Source organism: Anastrepha ludens, chromosome 2 (genome assembly GCF_028408465.1).
Source record: "Anastrepha ludens isolate Willacy chromosome 2, idAnaLude1.1, whole genome shotgun sequence".
Lineage (NCBI taxonomy): Eukaryota > Metazoa > Arthropoda > Insecta > Diptera > Tephritidae > Anastrepha > Anastrepha ludens.
The window spans coordinates 14,762,251-14,779,374 of NC_071498.1; the positions used below are offsets into that span (position 1 = coordinate 14,762,251).

Sequence of the window (17,124 nt, forward strand, 5' to 3'; positions counted from 1 at the left end):
TTCCATGTCACTTCTAGCCCAAAATCCTTAGGAGCATGACATATGTTGAAAATGTTGTACCTATTTTTAAATTGAGATGCACAATCATCTGAATAAAATGTGTACAACTTTCAAATCAATCTTTTCCTTAAGGTCACTTGTAATCATTTTTAAGAATGCCCAAACACTGTGTTTGTTATGAGTTAAATCATCACTGATAATAGCGTAGGATTGTGTGGAAATACCGTCTTGATATCCAACCCAGGCGCATGCTGTGAAAATAGTCAATTGTGAATGCTTCCAATGTGCACTTTGTATTTCGTCTTGGAAAAATATTGAAAAGCTTTCAGCGAAATCTACTTGCAGAACCACTTCGTTTTGGTTGGGTATCGCTTTCCTGTCTTGGAAACATTGCGCTTGCATATTGTTGACATACCAATGTGTTTTAAATTGATTTAGATTTAATTGAAAAAGCTTCAAGAATTCTCCTACAGCGGCTTCCTTAGCAATTATATGGAAACGCCCTTCCTGACTTGTCCAATACTTCCACGACACTATCATATTTTCATTGTAGTTTACTTGTACCAGATCATACAATATATATTATCACAATAGAGGCATTCGTTTCTCATACATTTCTCACTATGAATATTGCAGCATGTTGACTGCAAAACTTTTGAAGGACTCTCCGGGATAGTGAAAAAAGTTTTATGAGCAACATCTGTCATAAACTTAATGTTTTCATGATAGATGCAAAGGCACATATTGAGGGGAGTTTCCGCCACTAGGCACACATTTAGCGGCCGATAATTATAAAATTGAGATTTACCAATTTTAATTGTTGGATTTTCTTCCTTAACCCTAGAAAACTAAACCCCGCCTCTGAGGCGCAAAGATTGTCATTTTTACGTATTTCATTATGATTGAATGCAAGTGGCAGCACGAGCTTTCAAACCATTATAGTAGTCTCTTGTGTGAGTTTGTGGGCGAACGTTCATACTCGATACTCGTAGTCTAATTGATCCAAACTTTCAAATTGAATCTAAAGATGAAGTTGAATATATAATTGTAGGCAATCAAGAATTGACTCCTGTTGCAGTTTCACCGATAGACGTACCACAAAGTAATGACCAACCTAATGACTCTTTAATAACACTGTGGAACAAATTCAGGTTAGAAAAAATTAGGTCCATTCTGAGAGTGGCGAGTGAAAATAGAGGCGAAATTAAAGGACCCGTATCGCGCCGTTTTTTTATGTTAGTTCGACTTTCTTTTTAATCGGCCTTCGAAGTTTGCAGTCAAATGCCGATTTTCAGTATATTGTTTCATAAGTACCACAAAAATTTTCGAAATCAATTTTTTCAAAAATTGTAATTGTTGCACAGGTCTCTAGCAATAATTATCAATTATAGCTAAAAAACCATATAAACAATATGCTCCGATTTCGAACTTCGAAGGCCGATTAAAAAAAAATTCGAACTAACATAAAAAAACGGCGCGATACGGGTCTTCTAATTTCGCCTCTATTTTCACCCGCCACTCTCAGAATGGACCTAATTTTTGCTAACCTGAATTTGTTGCACAGTGTAATCAAGCCTTCCGAAGCTATTGTAAGAGGTAAGAACAATTTCATTTGGTCGACTTAACCGTCTTCTACAAATCGAAGCTCAAGTAGAACTCCAGCGAGGAATATTGTTCATGTTTTACCGGCATCAAAGAGAAAATTTAAGGATGTTATAAAGCCTTTAGATTGTTTTGAACAATTTTTCACTCCAAATATAATTGAAGAAATCCAACGAAGACATTAAAGTTAAATCCAATAATTACAAAAAACAAACCACAACCACATCATTAACTAGAACAGAAGAACTTCGCGCTCTCCTTGGAATTTTGGTTTTAACTGGTGCGCTAAAGAACAACCATTTGTCAACTAAAAAGCTTGTTTATCCTTTGCTCTGCGGATCTAAAAATGTTGCTACAATGAGTATGGAACGTTTTCTTATAAATTGCTTTCATTTTGATGATCGGAACACACGAGAAAATAGAAGAAAGACCGATACATTTGCTCCCATTAGAAACATATGGGAGATTTTTATTCAGCAATGTCGTGATAACTTTAAACCGGGGTCATATGTGACAATAGACGAACAGCTACTAGCATTTAGAGGTCGATGTCCATTCCGAATGTACATAACAAACAAACCAGCTAAATACGGAATAAAAATTGTGTTAGTTTGCGATGTCAGAACTAAATATATGTTTGATGTTTCACCATATTTGGGAAAAAAATTTAATACAGTAGCTGGCGAACCGTTAGGTTCTTATTATTGTAAGCTTCTCACTAGAACTATACATGGAACAAATAGAAACATAACTGTAGACAATTGGTTCACTTCCATACCATTAGCAGAACAGCTATTAGCGGATCATTATAAGTTAACTTTAATTGGAACATCCATGTTCGGTTTCCATGATAAGTTAAGTCTTGTTAGCTATAAAGCAAAGCCTCATAAAACTGTTTTTTTAATATCAACTATGCACGACGAACCCACACTTAACTCACTATCAAAAAAACCTGTAATTATTGAATCCTGTAATGCAACAAAAGGTGCTGTTGGCACTTTTGATCAGATGTGTTGTCATGCCAGCTGCAGCCGCAAAACCAGGCGTTGGCCATTGTGTATGTTTTACGGTATGATAAATATGGCAGTATTGAATAGTTATATTCTCTATGTTTCAAACTGTGACCAAAAACAAATAAAGCCAATGAGCAGAAGGGATTTCATGAAGGATCTTAGTAAGGATTTGTGCTGTGACTGGCTCTCAATGAGACTTCAAGAAAGACCATCTAGGCAAATTGAGTTCGTGAAGCAATAACCGACTCCATTCATAGCTCCGAAGAGCAGCAAGAAAACTCTGAACCACAAATAAAGAAAGGGAAAAGATCAATGTGCAATCACTGCCCATCAAGCAAGAAACGTACTGCCTGGAACATAAATCCCCAAATTGCTATACATGTGATATAAGAAAAAAGGTCTGAATTAATTTTTATGTACAATACAAAACAAAATGTTAATAATATATTTGAAATTCTTTATTTTTATGAAACTTAGTACAAATAGCTATAAAAAAAATATGAATTTTATGTTTTTGTTTTAAAGAAAAAAAAATTATAAAACGTTTTCTAAATGATATCCTTGCAAAAAAAAAAATGTGGAGGTTGAATTAGTTTTAAAGGTTTTTTTCGAAGATTTGGGGCTTTATTGTGAAAAAACGGTACAAAATATTTTATTCGAGGTATTGGCCATCGCTAGCTACAACTTTCGCCCATCTTTCGGGCAATTTCCGGATGCCGTTTCTCCAAAATTCTGGCCGCTGCTTGGCTATCCATGACTCAACCCATATTTTGGTAGCCTCGTACGAGGAGAACCGCTGGTCCGCCAAATCGAGACTCATATGCCGGAACAAATGATAATCGGAGGGAGCTATGTCTGGACTATACGGCGGGTGGGGTAACACTTCCCAGCCAAGCGTTCCAAGGTATTTTTTGACAGGTTGAGCAACATGCGGCCGAGCGTTGTCATGTTGCAAAATAACCTTGTCGTGCCTTTTTACCGTTTCCGGCCGTTTTTCTTTCAATGCCCGGCTTAAACGCATCAATTGCAGTCGGTAACGATCCCCCGTGATTGTTTCGCCCGGTTGGAGCAGCTCAAAATATACGACGCCGACCTGATCCCACCAAATGCAGAGCATGATTTTCTTGCCGTGAATATTCTGATTGGCCGTCGACGTTGATGCGTGGCCGGGCAAACCCCATGATTTTTTGCGTTTTGGGTTATCGTAGTGAATCCATTTTTCGTCGCCAGTCACCACCCGATGCAAAAAACCCTTCCGATTTTGTCGCTCGATCAGCAATTCGCACGTAAAAAGTCGCCGTTCGACGTCGCGCAGCTTCAACTCGTACGGGACCCAATGTCCTTGCTTTTGGATCATTCTCATCGCTTTTAGACGCTTGCAAACGGTTGATTTATCAACGCCCAATGATTCAGCAAGCTCTTCTTGGGTTTGGCACGAGTCCTCGTTTACCAATTCCCCCAATTCCGCGTCCTCGAACTTTTTGGGCTGGCCAAGACGCTCCTTGTCTTCGGTGTGACAATCACCACTTTTGAATCGTCGAAACCAGTACTCACATGTTGAAATCGACGGAGTATGGTCTGGGTAGGCCTCCTGCAGCAATTCACGGGCTTGGGCTGTATTTTTTTTCAAATTGAAGCAGAAAAGCAAAGCTTCCCGCAAATTGCGTTTCGACGGCACGAAAGTTGACATACTCGGAGCACGAAAACACTGCGTTGTTTATACTTCAGCGAAATGACAGATACTGATAAACAAAGCCTAGGGATGAGGCTTTGTCATGAATATATATTCAGTATTGCCAACGCGATAAAGTGATAAATAGCGCCATCTGTGTGTCACCTTTAAAACTAATTCAACCTCCCTAAGTGTTAATTTAATAAGTACATAATTGGCTTATAAAAACAATTTGATGAAATATTTTTTTTATATTATATTATAGTTAAATTCTCCAACTCTCAAAAAATAAAATGTTTTTCAATACAAAAACTTAACAAAAATTAGGGAAGAATTTTGTTTTTTAAAAAGTAGCCTGATAGGCGAGCTTTATCCCGTAAATAAAAGCTTTTGATTTTGTCAATATCGTTAATCGGAGTTTTCACTCTTGTACTTACTGATGGCATTATAGATTTTAAGGGAACGTCTTTAGCGAGTTGCTTAATAACAGCAATTCTTTTCGATGGACTACGAGGCAGGATTTTCTCACGACGTGATTTGAAGCTACCAATTTCAGATGTATTCAAAACACTTGATACTTTCTGCTCATCCTTTTTGCGTTGTCTACTCTTTCGCTTTCTTTCTTTATCTTTTCTCCTTTTTTCTTCCAACGTCGCTCCATCCATTGTAATTTTTCTGGCATCTCTTCTTTTTTTATCTCTTGTTCTCTCTAAAGCCAAATGCAGTTCATATTTTTCTTTATTGTTTTTAAGTTTTTTCCTTTGTTCTCGCTTTCTGGTTTTCGAATCCATTAAAAAACAAGCAACTCGCGTTTATGTGACGGGTGTGACCAAGTATTTTATATTACTGAATTGCCAAAACGCGAATAAAAAATTAGTAAAATGTTACCAAACTATTTACTACGCATACTTTGTTATCATTGCAAAGTATCAAGTGATTATAATGTACAGTACCAGTTTAACTGAACTTTTTCAATTTAAAAAAAATGGATAAAAATTTTATTTTACAATGAACCATATCGAAACTTTGAAAGAATGGAAGCAAGCATATTATATTCAAATATAACGGGGTTTTGTCAATAGTCATAAAGGAAGAACAAGAAAATGTAAAATAAAGACACATCGTAAAAAGAATGTAAACTCACTTTTCAGTATAGGCGAAGTTCACAGTGTTGCCAAACTTATTAAACTTAAGGCAAAAATATAGTTTTTGATTTTCCCATATATATTATTCTCTGGCAGACATTATTTGACTGAATTTAACTAAAAACAACTAAATTAATTTTTTTCTGCATGGGGCCGTTTTAGGTGGAATTTACCTTCTGCGTCTGTGTAAATAATGAATTTTCTGACCTAACGGAAGTACAAGCTGGTGTCCCTCAAGGATCAAGTTTAGGACATAACTTGTTCAATATTTATGTGCCTGACGTGCGTAAGTTCGATAACTGTCACTACGCCATGTACAGTACCTGGCCATTGAATTATGACAGATGGCATTTTTTCTGAAAACTATAAATATCAGGTAAAATTTTCAATCTAATTTGGGCGTTTCCAAATAAAAAAGGGTATTAAGGGGTTTTTAACCTGTTCTTAGATGTTTTTAAGTATTTCCGGTCAATTGGCCTGCGACGTTTAGAAAAGGATCACCAGTACGTGGAGGTGCTGGAAAACGTTTTCATGCCATATTTAGAAACCCTGAAGTGTCCGAGAGACGAATGCACCTTAATGCAAGATGGAGCTCCATGTCACACATGCGGGATGAGCATGAATTGTCTGAATTTAATGGAAATAATGGTTTTGGCATGGCCATGGTCAATTCACCGGACTTTAACCCCATGGAAAACTGTTGGGCATACCTCAAATCGGCGGTATACCAGCGGAATAATACCACAATACAACAGCTTAAGATGAAGATAACACAGTGCGTAGCCAGTATGACTCAACGAATTGCTGCCGTCTTCACAGCAAGTGGAGGAGCCACGAAATATTAGTTTAAAATAAATATTTTTAATGCAAAAATGTCAAGAAGCTCTTAATAAAAACAAATTTTTTAAATGCTCTAAAACCGTTGCTTTTTAATCGCTCTCAAAGCCATAAATATGTAATTTTTATCATCGGTCATAAGTCAATGACCAGGTACTGTATGCTGATGATCTCGGCATATTTTAGTCGCACAAGTTTGCTGATAAAACACAGGCCATTTTTTTTTATCCAATAAAAACCAGTCCATGAAATTTGCCCAGCATAAACTTCAATATCAATAGGCAAAGCTCTGTTTAAACTGAGAGCTGCGTTTCCTCACTGTTAACCAAAAACAAGAACGTATCCTACATCCACCTTATTCGCCAAATTTCGCTCCCCAGCGTTTACTGGCTATTCGCAGACCTAAAAAAATGCTCGCCGGTAAGGAATTTCGCTCGGATGAAGATTTTGTCGCTGAAACTGAGGCCTATTTCGAGGCAAAAAATAAATCGTTCTACAAAAGTGGTATTAAAGTGTTACTGCGGTTCTAGAATGATTGCGTTGTTTTTATTGGAAATTATGTTGATGAAAAAAGCAAATTTGAACGAAAAAAACGTGTTTTCTTTGTTAGGCCCGGGACTTTTCAGACCATGTGTTAAATACATTATATAAGTAGTCCGGAGTTAATCAGATTGGCTTAAGAGATAAGATTTTAATAAAAAGATTTTGTCATTTTCGTTAGGAGCTAAACAAGTGCTTTGATATTAGAATTTTTATATAATTAAATATGTAGTTAATCGGCCGCCGTAGGCGAATGGGTTGGTGCGCGACTAGCATTCGGAATTCACAGAGAGAACGTCGGTTCGAATCCCGGTGAAAACACCAAATTTAAGAAAAACATTTTTCTAATAGCGGTCGCCCCTTGGCAGGCAATGGCAAACCTCCGAGTGTGTTTCTGCCATGAAAAAACTCCTCAAAAAAATATCTGCCATTCGGAGTCAGCTTGAAACTGTAGGTCCCTCAATTTGTGGAACAACATCAAGGCGCGCACCACAAATACGAGGAGGAGCTCGGCCAAACACCCAAAAAGGGTATACGCGCCAATTATATATATATAATCGATTTGGCCAGGTGAAGCACCCAATTAACATTGCAGATTTGAGAAAGCCACTTCACATCAAATGCAATTCAAGCAGATTTCAAAGAAAATGGTTCGTTGGGCATTTATTCCTTTGTATGTATATGACAAAACTTATACATATGCACAATAGAGAAGTTAAATTTAATACCTTTAGCAGACAACAGACAATCGGATACGAGAATTGTACACCAACAACTTGGTAAACAGTTGAACAGACAGCAAATACGAGTATGTAAGACTACAAGAAAAATTCTCCGAAAGGGCAAAACGAAATGGCAAAAGATCAAAAATGAAAGCTAAGTTCTGATCAGCAACTCAATTTCGTTTTGTTTGCCTGCATTTACGTTAAAAATTTAGCTTTACATACATACACACATATATACTAAGTATACTAATGTGTGAACATATGTTTACAGCAGCAAAACAAAAGTGACAAATAGAGAAATTCGCTGGAGGTTGTGTGCATTTACATACAAAGTCACATTGATTGGTTAAGAGAATATGTGCATTACTGTTAGTGCCTCTGCTTCCTTATTTTCTTGCTATGCCACCACTAACCGTCTTTCGCTTATAACACACATACATACAACTGTCTCTCCACACGCTCCAACTCTTTCAATAACCGTTGCTTTTGCTCGTATCGCCGCCATCCTCACCGTACCAACGTCGCCGACTGTGTGTAAGCTCAGCTGTTTGTTGTGGCTCTGGCATGTAACGTCCTTGCGCTGGTAAGCTTTACGCTGTTTACCTTTCATTGAAGTGCTTAAGGAACTATGTGTGCATGTGTCCCTTTGTGTGCTCATATATGGGCTTGTTTGCTTTAGTACAGGTGTTTTTGTTCATGGCCTCGTGTGATGCGTCCTTATCGTTTTTATAACATCGTTAACCACTTAGGAGAATACAATTTATGACAGCTGCATAAAATGTAGATGCATAGATAAATTATCAACAACATTGAGCAAACATGTAAATATGTATGTATGTAAGTGATGCATTGTGTTGCAAATATGATGAATTTTGAGACAGGATAAGATAAATATAACGGAGTGCAGGACTATTACAGTGGAAGTGCAGTTTAACGCATGAGAAAATATTAATTGATATATACAGGCATTTCTCAATTATTTTATCTATCTATCTATCTATCTGAGAACTATCGATAGCAATAACTAGTTTGAAGCTGCTCAAAACTCGCTTTGCTTTATGTTCATTTTTTTGTTTTTATGCGGAAAAAATTCACAAGATCACCAGTAAAAAATAAATAAAAAAAGAGGTTGTCTGTAAAGTCGGTTTACTGACGATAGTTTAACGTGACAACGTCATAAGAAAATACTAATGTAATGGTTGCATTTTTCAAAAGAAAATTTTAATTTTATTTGTTTGATAGATAGTTTGTATGGATATAGAGAAGGAGGTAAATGGAATCGCAATGGAATTGATCAAGTTACATTTACACAAACGTGAAAAATTACGAAAAATTTATCAAATTCATGAAAGATATGTGCAATTTCGATTGTGCATCAGACGTTAATAAGTCAACAACACTAAAAGGCACCATCATCGATTTGACTTTTTCAAGACACATAACACTCGAAACACTCCGTTTCATTTCCTACTTTTCCTTTCATCTCCAACAGAGAAATGATTCATTACCATGCACACAGGAAGAAGGCATATGCACTCTCTCACTCAAGTAGGAGAGCGCCAGATGTCGAACGTGGCCGAACGCGGGGGCCGATTGTGCTCCTTTGTCGTTCGTTCCTCGCTCTCGCTTGCCGTTCAAGCAAGGTAACGACGCATGAGCAAGATAGCGCCGCATTTTTCGGTGCGTGCAGCCGGCTACATCGACTTATAAGACGTTATTACGTCAAAACTAACGTGACTTTGAGCTGCTTCAAATTTGCGCTTCATTTTAGTAAAATGAAATGATATGTAAAAGTGTGCTCACGAAATTTGTCTATAAACTCCGATAAAAAGGCCCGAAATAAAAATTTGATGGAAGAAAATTAACAACTGAGCGTGGCAAATTTTGTTGGCACTTCTGTTGAATAAGGTTTGGCAAGTCATCATCAATCGTTTAAAGCTAGAACAACGCCTCCGAATTGTGGAAATTTACATTGAAAACAAAAAAAAAATAGTGAAGTTCATAGAGCACTAACTGCATCATCGGTCCACATTTCTTTAGCAAAATTAATCAACAGCAGTGCACTAATGGACAAAACAGGCAGGCCTAGGGGTAAATGCTGATAAAACGGATATGATACTTTCTACAAGAAGGCAACCCGCGAAGCTAAACGACGTGGAACTCACTCTTAAAAACCACACAAAGTACCTTGGAGTAATTTTGGATAGTAAACTATCATGAAAGTATAATATATAAGAGAGGAAGAAAAAGGCCAGCAACGCACTATAAGCATGTAAAAAGATGCTGGAAGTTACATGGGGTCTATCTCGTGCTATAATGTATTGGTGCTACTCAGCTATAGTAAAGCCAATACAGGTATTACTATACGGCGCGCTGGTGTGGTGGACTGCGCTAAGAAAACTGACATATAAAAAGCCTCTGGAAATTATTCAACGTTTTGGTGCCCTTAGTACAACAGGTGTATTGAGATCTACTCCAACGGCAGCGCTTGAAAGAATACTCAACTTGTCACCGATTGATATTGCGGCGGAATGCCTAGCAGCTAAATTCGCCGTAAGACTCAGCGCGACAGGCGAATTTACCTGTAAAACAATCGGACATAGCTCAATAGGCATTAGTTATAAGGTCCAAACGGACTATATGACTCCGAAATGCAATAGGGTGAAGAAATTCCTAACAACAATAGGAGAAGAGGGGTGGAAAAGAGGAATGAAGCCTAAACCAAATGCTCTTAATATATTTACCAATGGCTCGAAAGTGGTAGACGGAGTAGGAGCAGAGATCCATTGCGCAAAACTAGGCACCAGGCAGCCATTTAAGCTTCCTGACCACTGCAGTATCTTTCAAGCAGAAGTCTTTGCGGTAGAAAGTATTTACGGCTGCAGAAATAGCAATCGCAAAGGAACCAAGCAACTCCAAAATATACTATATATATACGTTGACAGCCAAGCTGCGATAAAGCCAATAAACTCATATGAAATTTCATCTAAAAATGTTCTAAAAAGCAGGGAAGCCATAGAGAGATTAGCCGCAGACAGACGGTTGCATATCTAATGGGTACCCGGACATAAGGGCATTGCAGGAAACGAAATTGTAGATGAGATTGCCAAGAGCGCTGTTTACAGAAAATTCGAACCGGAAAACGACATACTGAAACCTTTAAATACGGTGTACAAAGACATCGCTGCTGACATGCAAATACGGATAGATAGGAGGTGGAATAATCTAGCCACTTGCAGAGCCGCGAAAATCATATGTACGCAGAGTGCACATAAATACGTCCGATTCGTACTACCACTGTCTAGAAAAGAAAGCAGAACTATCGTAGGCATGCTGACAGGCCACAATTTGCTAGCGTCGCACGCATACAAGATGGAAATTACAAACAATGAAAGCTGCAGGTTTTGCAATGAACTCGAAGATAGGGAATCGCTAGAACACCTTTTATGTTCTTGTCCTGCATTAGCTACAACCTGATTAAAATGCTTAGGAGCTTCACAATATGAGAAGTTAGAAAACCTCTCGGGGATAGAGCTCCAAAGTTTGCTTAGATTTGCAAAAGACGCAGACGTATCGCAAGATGTCTACTAGAAAGAAACGTAAGGGTGTAGCTCCATCTGGTAACACTAAGGATCAATAGATCTATGTAATGGCTTTCAGCCAGCCAGGTCAACCTAACCTAACCTAATCAACTAAACATCGACGACATTTGCCTTGCTTAACAATAGATTTATTACAATATTCAAGACACCATTCCCGCCAGATGGGCTGATTTATTGATAAAAGTCATCAAAAATTGAACTGATCGGGTGGGCCAAGTAAGTCGTAGCCGTGGCGGATATAAACATGTCGGATATCCTATTAAAAAAAGCCATGATTATAAAAAAAAAATAGTTCCTTCAATATATCTGTTTTATATTAACTTTTTGAGTTTACCTCTTAAAAAAACATCCAATATTTTAATACTTTTATTGAAAAAAAAATATTTTAATAGTATTTATAATAGCACCAATTATTAGTGCTTAGCTTTGAGAGTGTGGGTAGAGAGTAGTGAAGAAGAAGCAAATAAAGGTGTGTGAGTGACTTCCCCTTCATTACAAAGCCAGTTCTTTCAGCTTAACAGACTAATTACCAACTATCACTGAACTCAATTTGGAAGCGCTTTCTCTATAACAAGAAGAACCCCTAAGACATTGTGGATTGCGTGATTCTAATAGAGAACTGAAAACCTAAATTAGGTAGCTACATTCGTATTTCAAAATAAAAGAAAAAGCTAAGTAAAATGAAAAGAAAAACGGGTTGCGTCGAAGGCCAGTTCATCAGTATTTCACCCTTCTGCCGAATTTTAAGTACAGCTGAACCTATAACCAACTTTCACATTAAAAAAAAAGCCTTTGCCAATCAGTACACAGCTGAATTTTCAAGTTACTTTAAAATAATCTTTTCGAAATGTAATAGGTGGCGCAAAATTAATCAGCCCATCGGAGGGTTTATAATTTTTGCAAATTAAACACATTTCCATTAACATTAAAATGTTATTTTAAGGCGGAAGATCTATTACTGGGTAGGCAAACGGGAACAAGTACCGTAAGTTACATACGAGGGTTGCTCGGCGTGTTTTTGCGCCAAATAATGAAACATAGTAAACTAATAATAAAATTGGGTTTGTCGATTTTCATACCACATAACTTCTATATAACTATATAAAAAATATATTAACATATTAAAAAAAAATATTTTTTTTTTAATTTTGTTTAAGTGTAATTTTTTTAAGAGTTTTTTTCTAGTAAAATTGTTTATATTGTTGAATACAATACTAGTTTCCTGTCTTTCTCCCTTTTACACTCACAGTGGTATAGCCAGACACGCTTAGGGGGGTAGGCAGCAGATTTTCACGGTCCAGAACCATCCTGTGTTATCAACTCGGCAGAAGCTAAATGCAGGGTAAATAGTTGGAAAAATGCTAAAAAAATTACCCAGTAGGAAGACACACAAGAACTCCTTTAAGGGGGCCCGGTAGTCTAGAAATTTCATAAGATCGATTTTTTCTTTTTCGATATTTCAGAAGTATAGTATCTTAAAAATATACTGACTAGATAGAGAGTGGTCCGCGCGATCCTGTGCCTCAAACTTTAAACTCATTTAACTTGAAACAACTATTCCGGCCTGGTGTTGTCAAAAAAAAAAAAAAAAAAACTATTCAATCGGCTGAAATTTTAATATGTTGTTCAGAACATCAATAGCTTTCCTTTCCACCGTAATAGAATCACATTATTATTTCAATTATTTAGTATTTTTTTGATTAACAAACTGAAAAAACCCTGATTTTAGAGTGTCAAATTCAAAACGGTGCTTTTTGCCATTTTTTTTTTTTATTCTGGTAGCGGAACATAGGTGCAGTCATACTGATTAATAATTTTTGGTTTTTGTGTTTCAGATAAATAGAAGAGCTAAAATGGACAACACCGTCCAAGTGCAATTTTTCCCGGGGGTTGACTTCAGCGCCATTTTTAAGATCATTAGAATAAAAAAAATATATTTGTTTTTTAATTTTTGTATATAAAAGAAGTTATATAAAAAGCCTAAACACTTTGAATATCGTTTTTCATTTTTTTATTGTAAAAAAAAATTCTGAAAATACCCTAAATTTTCGAGCTCTAGACCACCGGGACCCCTTAGGCAAAAACGCGTATAATATCTTTTACCTACGATAGGAAAATGCGTTAAGTAGACATAAGGAAAAGAGTTGGATTTCTGACTGATTACTATTACTTAAACAACCATCTCTCAAAAATTCGCATTGGGAATGAGACCGAGTGTAGACTCGTCTGGAGGATGCTGAAACCACAGAGCATATCTTCTGTGAATGTGAAATGCTTTGGTAAATACAATCAAAGACACATCTTTCATCGAGATCAAATGGGTCCGAAAGAAATCAAGACTTCAGATATTCTTAAATTTGTAATTTTACTGAAAGAATTTGGCTTTCAACCTATTCTCAACTTGAGGCAGGGAGCACCTAGGTTAAATAATACCTGATGTAATACATTTAATGGTGGCAGTGGTGGTTAATGGGATTAGTATTAACTACTTCTAAAACATGTAGTGGGATACAAAAGATCTTTTAGGTCGAGGAGTGACCATGGGTGCATTATAGATACGAAATTATTTTTATTATTATGGTTCAACAAGCGACGAGGGCCATCGCATGGGCAACACCATAGCCTTACCTCACCTTAGGACTAGTTTTTGAGTAATGGAAGAACGATTTCTTATGCATTCATCATGTTTTATTCACATTTTTTTATTACACAGCAAATACTCTTTGAAATAAATTTTGACACCATTTATGAGTTTTTATGATTGCGCAGTGCTCGGCTCAATCGCATTAATTGAAGCCGATACCTATCTTCAGTAATGGGTTCGCCTGCTTTTAACAGTTCATAATAAATAACACCAACTTGGTCCCACCCAAGCTTCAGCTGCCGTTTTTTTCAACTGAAATAGGAAAATCAACACTTCCCGCAAATGACGATTATTCGGCATAAAAGCAAAATAAAACCACTAAATATGTCGAATCAGTTTGTTTCCCACATGTCTAAGCTTGGGTTATGACGTTTAGATTATGTTAGAATCAACTAGCACACACTACTGGCGGCATCTATTGACAAATAGCGGGAACTTAGATGCGCACCTAATATTAACCCTAGAACGTTATCCTTATTTATTGTACACTAACGTCATCCTTCGTCATTTTGACTACGATGTATTTTAAAAAGCTTTAAAAAAAGTTGTCAACAAAAATAGGTATAAAAATTGATTTGTTATTTTTATTTAGATACTTTAAAATTAATATTTAACGAAACTCATAAAATTTTATTATTTTTTTGGCGTAAAATTAACGTTGAATAGCCTTCTTTCAATTGGCATGGTTTTTTAAACAACTTATTATATAACATTTCAAATAAAAAATAAATCACATTTTTATCCATTAAGTCTTATAGTTTCTTATAGATAATACATTAAACTAAAAAAGAAACATTAGTTTTAAGATAAATTATTTCATATAAAGCATGAGTCACAAACTTCTATTTTGTGCTCGCCGCACAGCCTTTTCTTGCACTTTGCACAAACGACGTTTGTCATTCTTCGTTTAGCAGAAGGACAAACTGCGCATATTTTTCTTTTTCCAGTTGAACTTTTTGGTATTTTGTTTTCAGATTCTGTAGATTTATTTATTTCAAGCTGATTCTCGATATCATTTCTCACAGTGGATGTTATTGTTGGCATAACAAGCCTGTCCTTTAGTTGCTCTTTTATGAGTTCCGCAAACAGTTTTTTCATAAAATTAACGCGATTTAGTGGCTTTTGACCACCTTGAAACACATTATGGGTATAAATTATATATGAATTAATGAAAGCTATGTTTAAAATTCCGAAAAATTGACATAATGGCCATCTGTTAGTTTTTCTTGAACAGCTCATAACACTGCACATCTGATCGAATGTATCAACTCCTCCTTTGGTACTATTATAAAACTCCACCATGTTGGGTTTATTTGTATTGGAATTGATAGTGCCCTGTTCGTTACATGAGGATAAAAGATAAACCATTTTGTTTGGCTTCGGCTTATACGATAACAATGTTAAGTTGCTGTCGTAGCAAAACATGGCCGAACCGCACTTACGACCCTTTTTTTCTTTTAGCTGAACTGGAAATTTCTCTTTTATTTGACCGAAGAGTGCCAACAATTGTCAAATTGTATGGGATCTGCCCTAATGATTTTGCCAGAGGTATTGAAGTGAACCAGTTGTCCATTGTAATATTTCGGTTTGAGCCATGTACAGTTTTCGTAAGCTCTTTCACATAGAACTCTCCAAGAGGCATTGTAGTATTGTTCGAATGTTTGCCCAAATATGGAATTGCGTCCACCATATACTTGGTTCCACTATCACATAACATCACCATTTTAATTCCATATTTGGCAGGCTTATTCGGGATATACATCTTGAAACTGCACTTGCCTCGGAAAGCCAAAAGCTGTTCGTCCACTGTAAGGTATGGACCAGGACTGTAATTTTCCCTGCATTTTTTTACAAATATTTCCCATATTTTTCTGATGGGTGCGAATTCATCACCCACTAATTGCAGGCGCAGAGATTTATCGTCGAACCGTAGGCAGGACATAAGAAATTGAAATCTGGCTTTGGTGAGAACGCTTGCGTAGATGGATCCAGAATAACACCTGTCAAATAATTCCTCCACAGATAAATGCTGATCTTTTTTAACAGCGGTCAACACCAATATACCCATAACTGCATATATTTCATTTGCATTTGTGTTACGCCGTTGTGTCTGATCCGTATTTGCTAGTAAGATTGATTGGCGTTGATTTATTTCAACATTTGTCCACTTTACAACTTCGTCGACGATATCTCCTGTTATGAACAGTTTGAAACAGTCGATCGGATCAATTATGTTTTTACACTGACGGGTAGGCCCTCGACTTTTATGTACGATATTTAGCCCATAATGATGAGTTGTACCTTTAACTGATGACCATTTATGACCATTTTTCCCTCGAAGTATAGTTTTCTCACATGTAATAACGTTATCTTCATCCTCATCAGTTGCTTCATCTGATGAGCTGGTGTTTGCAACGAAATCCTCTTCCTCAACTTCTGTGTCACAACCTATTTCACTGTCATCGCTTTCAAATTCATCGTTGCTATCACAACAAGAGAGAAATTTCTCAATTTGTTTATCTGTTAGTGATTGTTGATTAGCCATTTTAGAGTTACGATAAAATTATTCGTACTAAAAAAGTACCCCGTCAAAACTGGAAGTTACACAAACGTCATCTTTCGTCATTTTGACTACGGCAAAAAATTATAAGCGAAAAAAAAAAATACTTACAATGTGCGTTGTTTGCTGTACGTCTTCGTCCACCAACAGCTTCTAACCAACTAACGCTATCAGAAAAATCAGATCAAAACAATCTAAAAAAACCGGTTTTAATTTTAAAATAAAATCGCGCGTAGTCATTTTGTCGAAGGATGACGGAGCAGGGTTAAAAAAATAGTGTTAGACAATGGCACCATGCAGATATAGCCAACGACTTTATGACACTATAACTACTTTGGTTTAAAAAGTATTATTTTAGGTTTTGTCGCCTATGGGGGGCATTAAAATTATTAGCTATTTTACGTTTTATTTTATTTCTTTAAACTTTGATATTTTTGTGTTTGGTTTCAAAATAATGCATTACAAAATGCTACTATGAATAGGGTTTTTTGAATGAAGTTGAATAAACATTTTCAAGGTTTGGTAAATTTGCAATTAAAGTTTGTAGGACAAAAAAAAAATTAATAAATCTACACAAAGGCATTATGTTCTTCAATTCTGTCCACCAGTGTCTGTATTTATGTACACATCTTTGTATGTATGCATACTATTTGAGTATACCGAAATATATTTATTTTGAATTTCTTGCTTTGCCATTGAGGAAGATTATGATTTGTGTGACATTTATGCGGCTTATCTACTAAGTATATTAATTATAAGCAAACAAATGTGACTTATTTATGAT

The 17,124-nt window shown here is 36.3% G+C and overlaps 1 protein-coding gene across 1 annotated transcript; it reads right to left on the minus strand.

Annotated features, from left to right (window-relative positions):
- Positions 1 to 9,963: 9,963 nt before the first annotated feature.
- LOC128855244 (piggyBac transposable element-derived protein 4-like) lies at positions 9,964 to 16,490 on the minus strand. The gene is made up of 3 exons (XM_054089971.1): positions 16,452 to 16,490; positions 15,381 to 16,374; positions 9,964 to 10,116 (listed from the first exon to the last, which is right to left on the minus strand). The coding sequence occupies exons 2-3, from the start codon at positions 16,323 to 16,325 to the stop codon at positions 9,964 to 9,966; spliced, it is 1,098 nt and encodes a 365-aa protein (XP_053945946.1). The 5' UTR covers positions 16,326 to 16,374; positions 16,452 to 16,490.
- Positions 16,491 to 17,124: the final 634 nt, after the last annotated feature.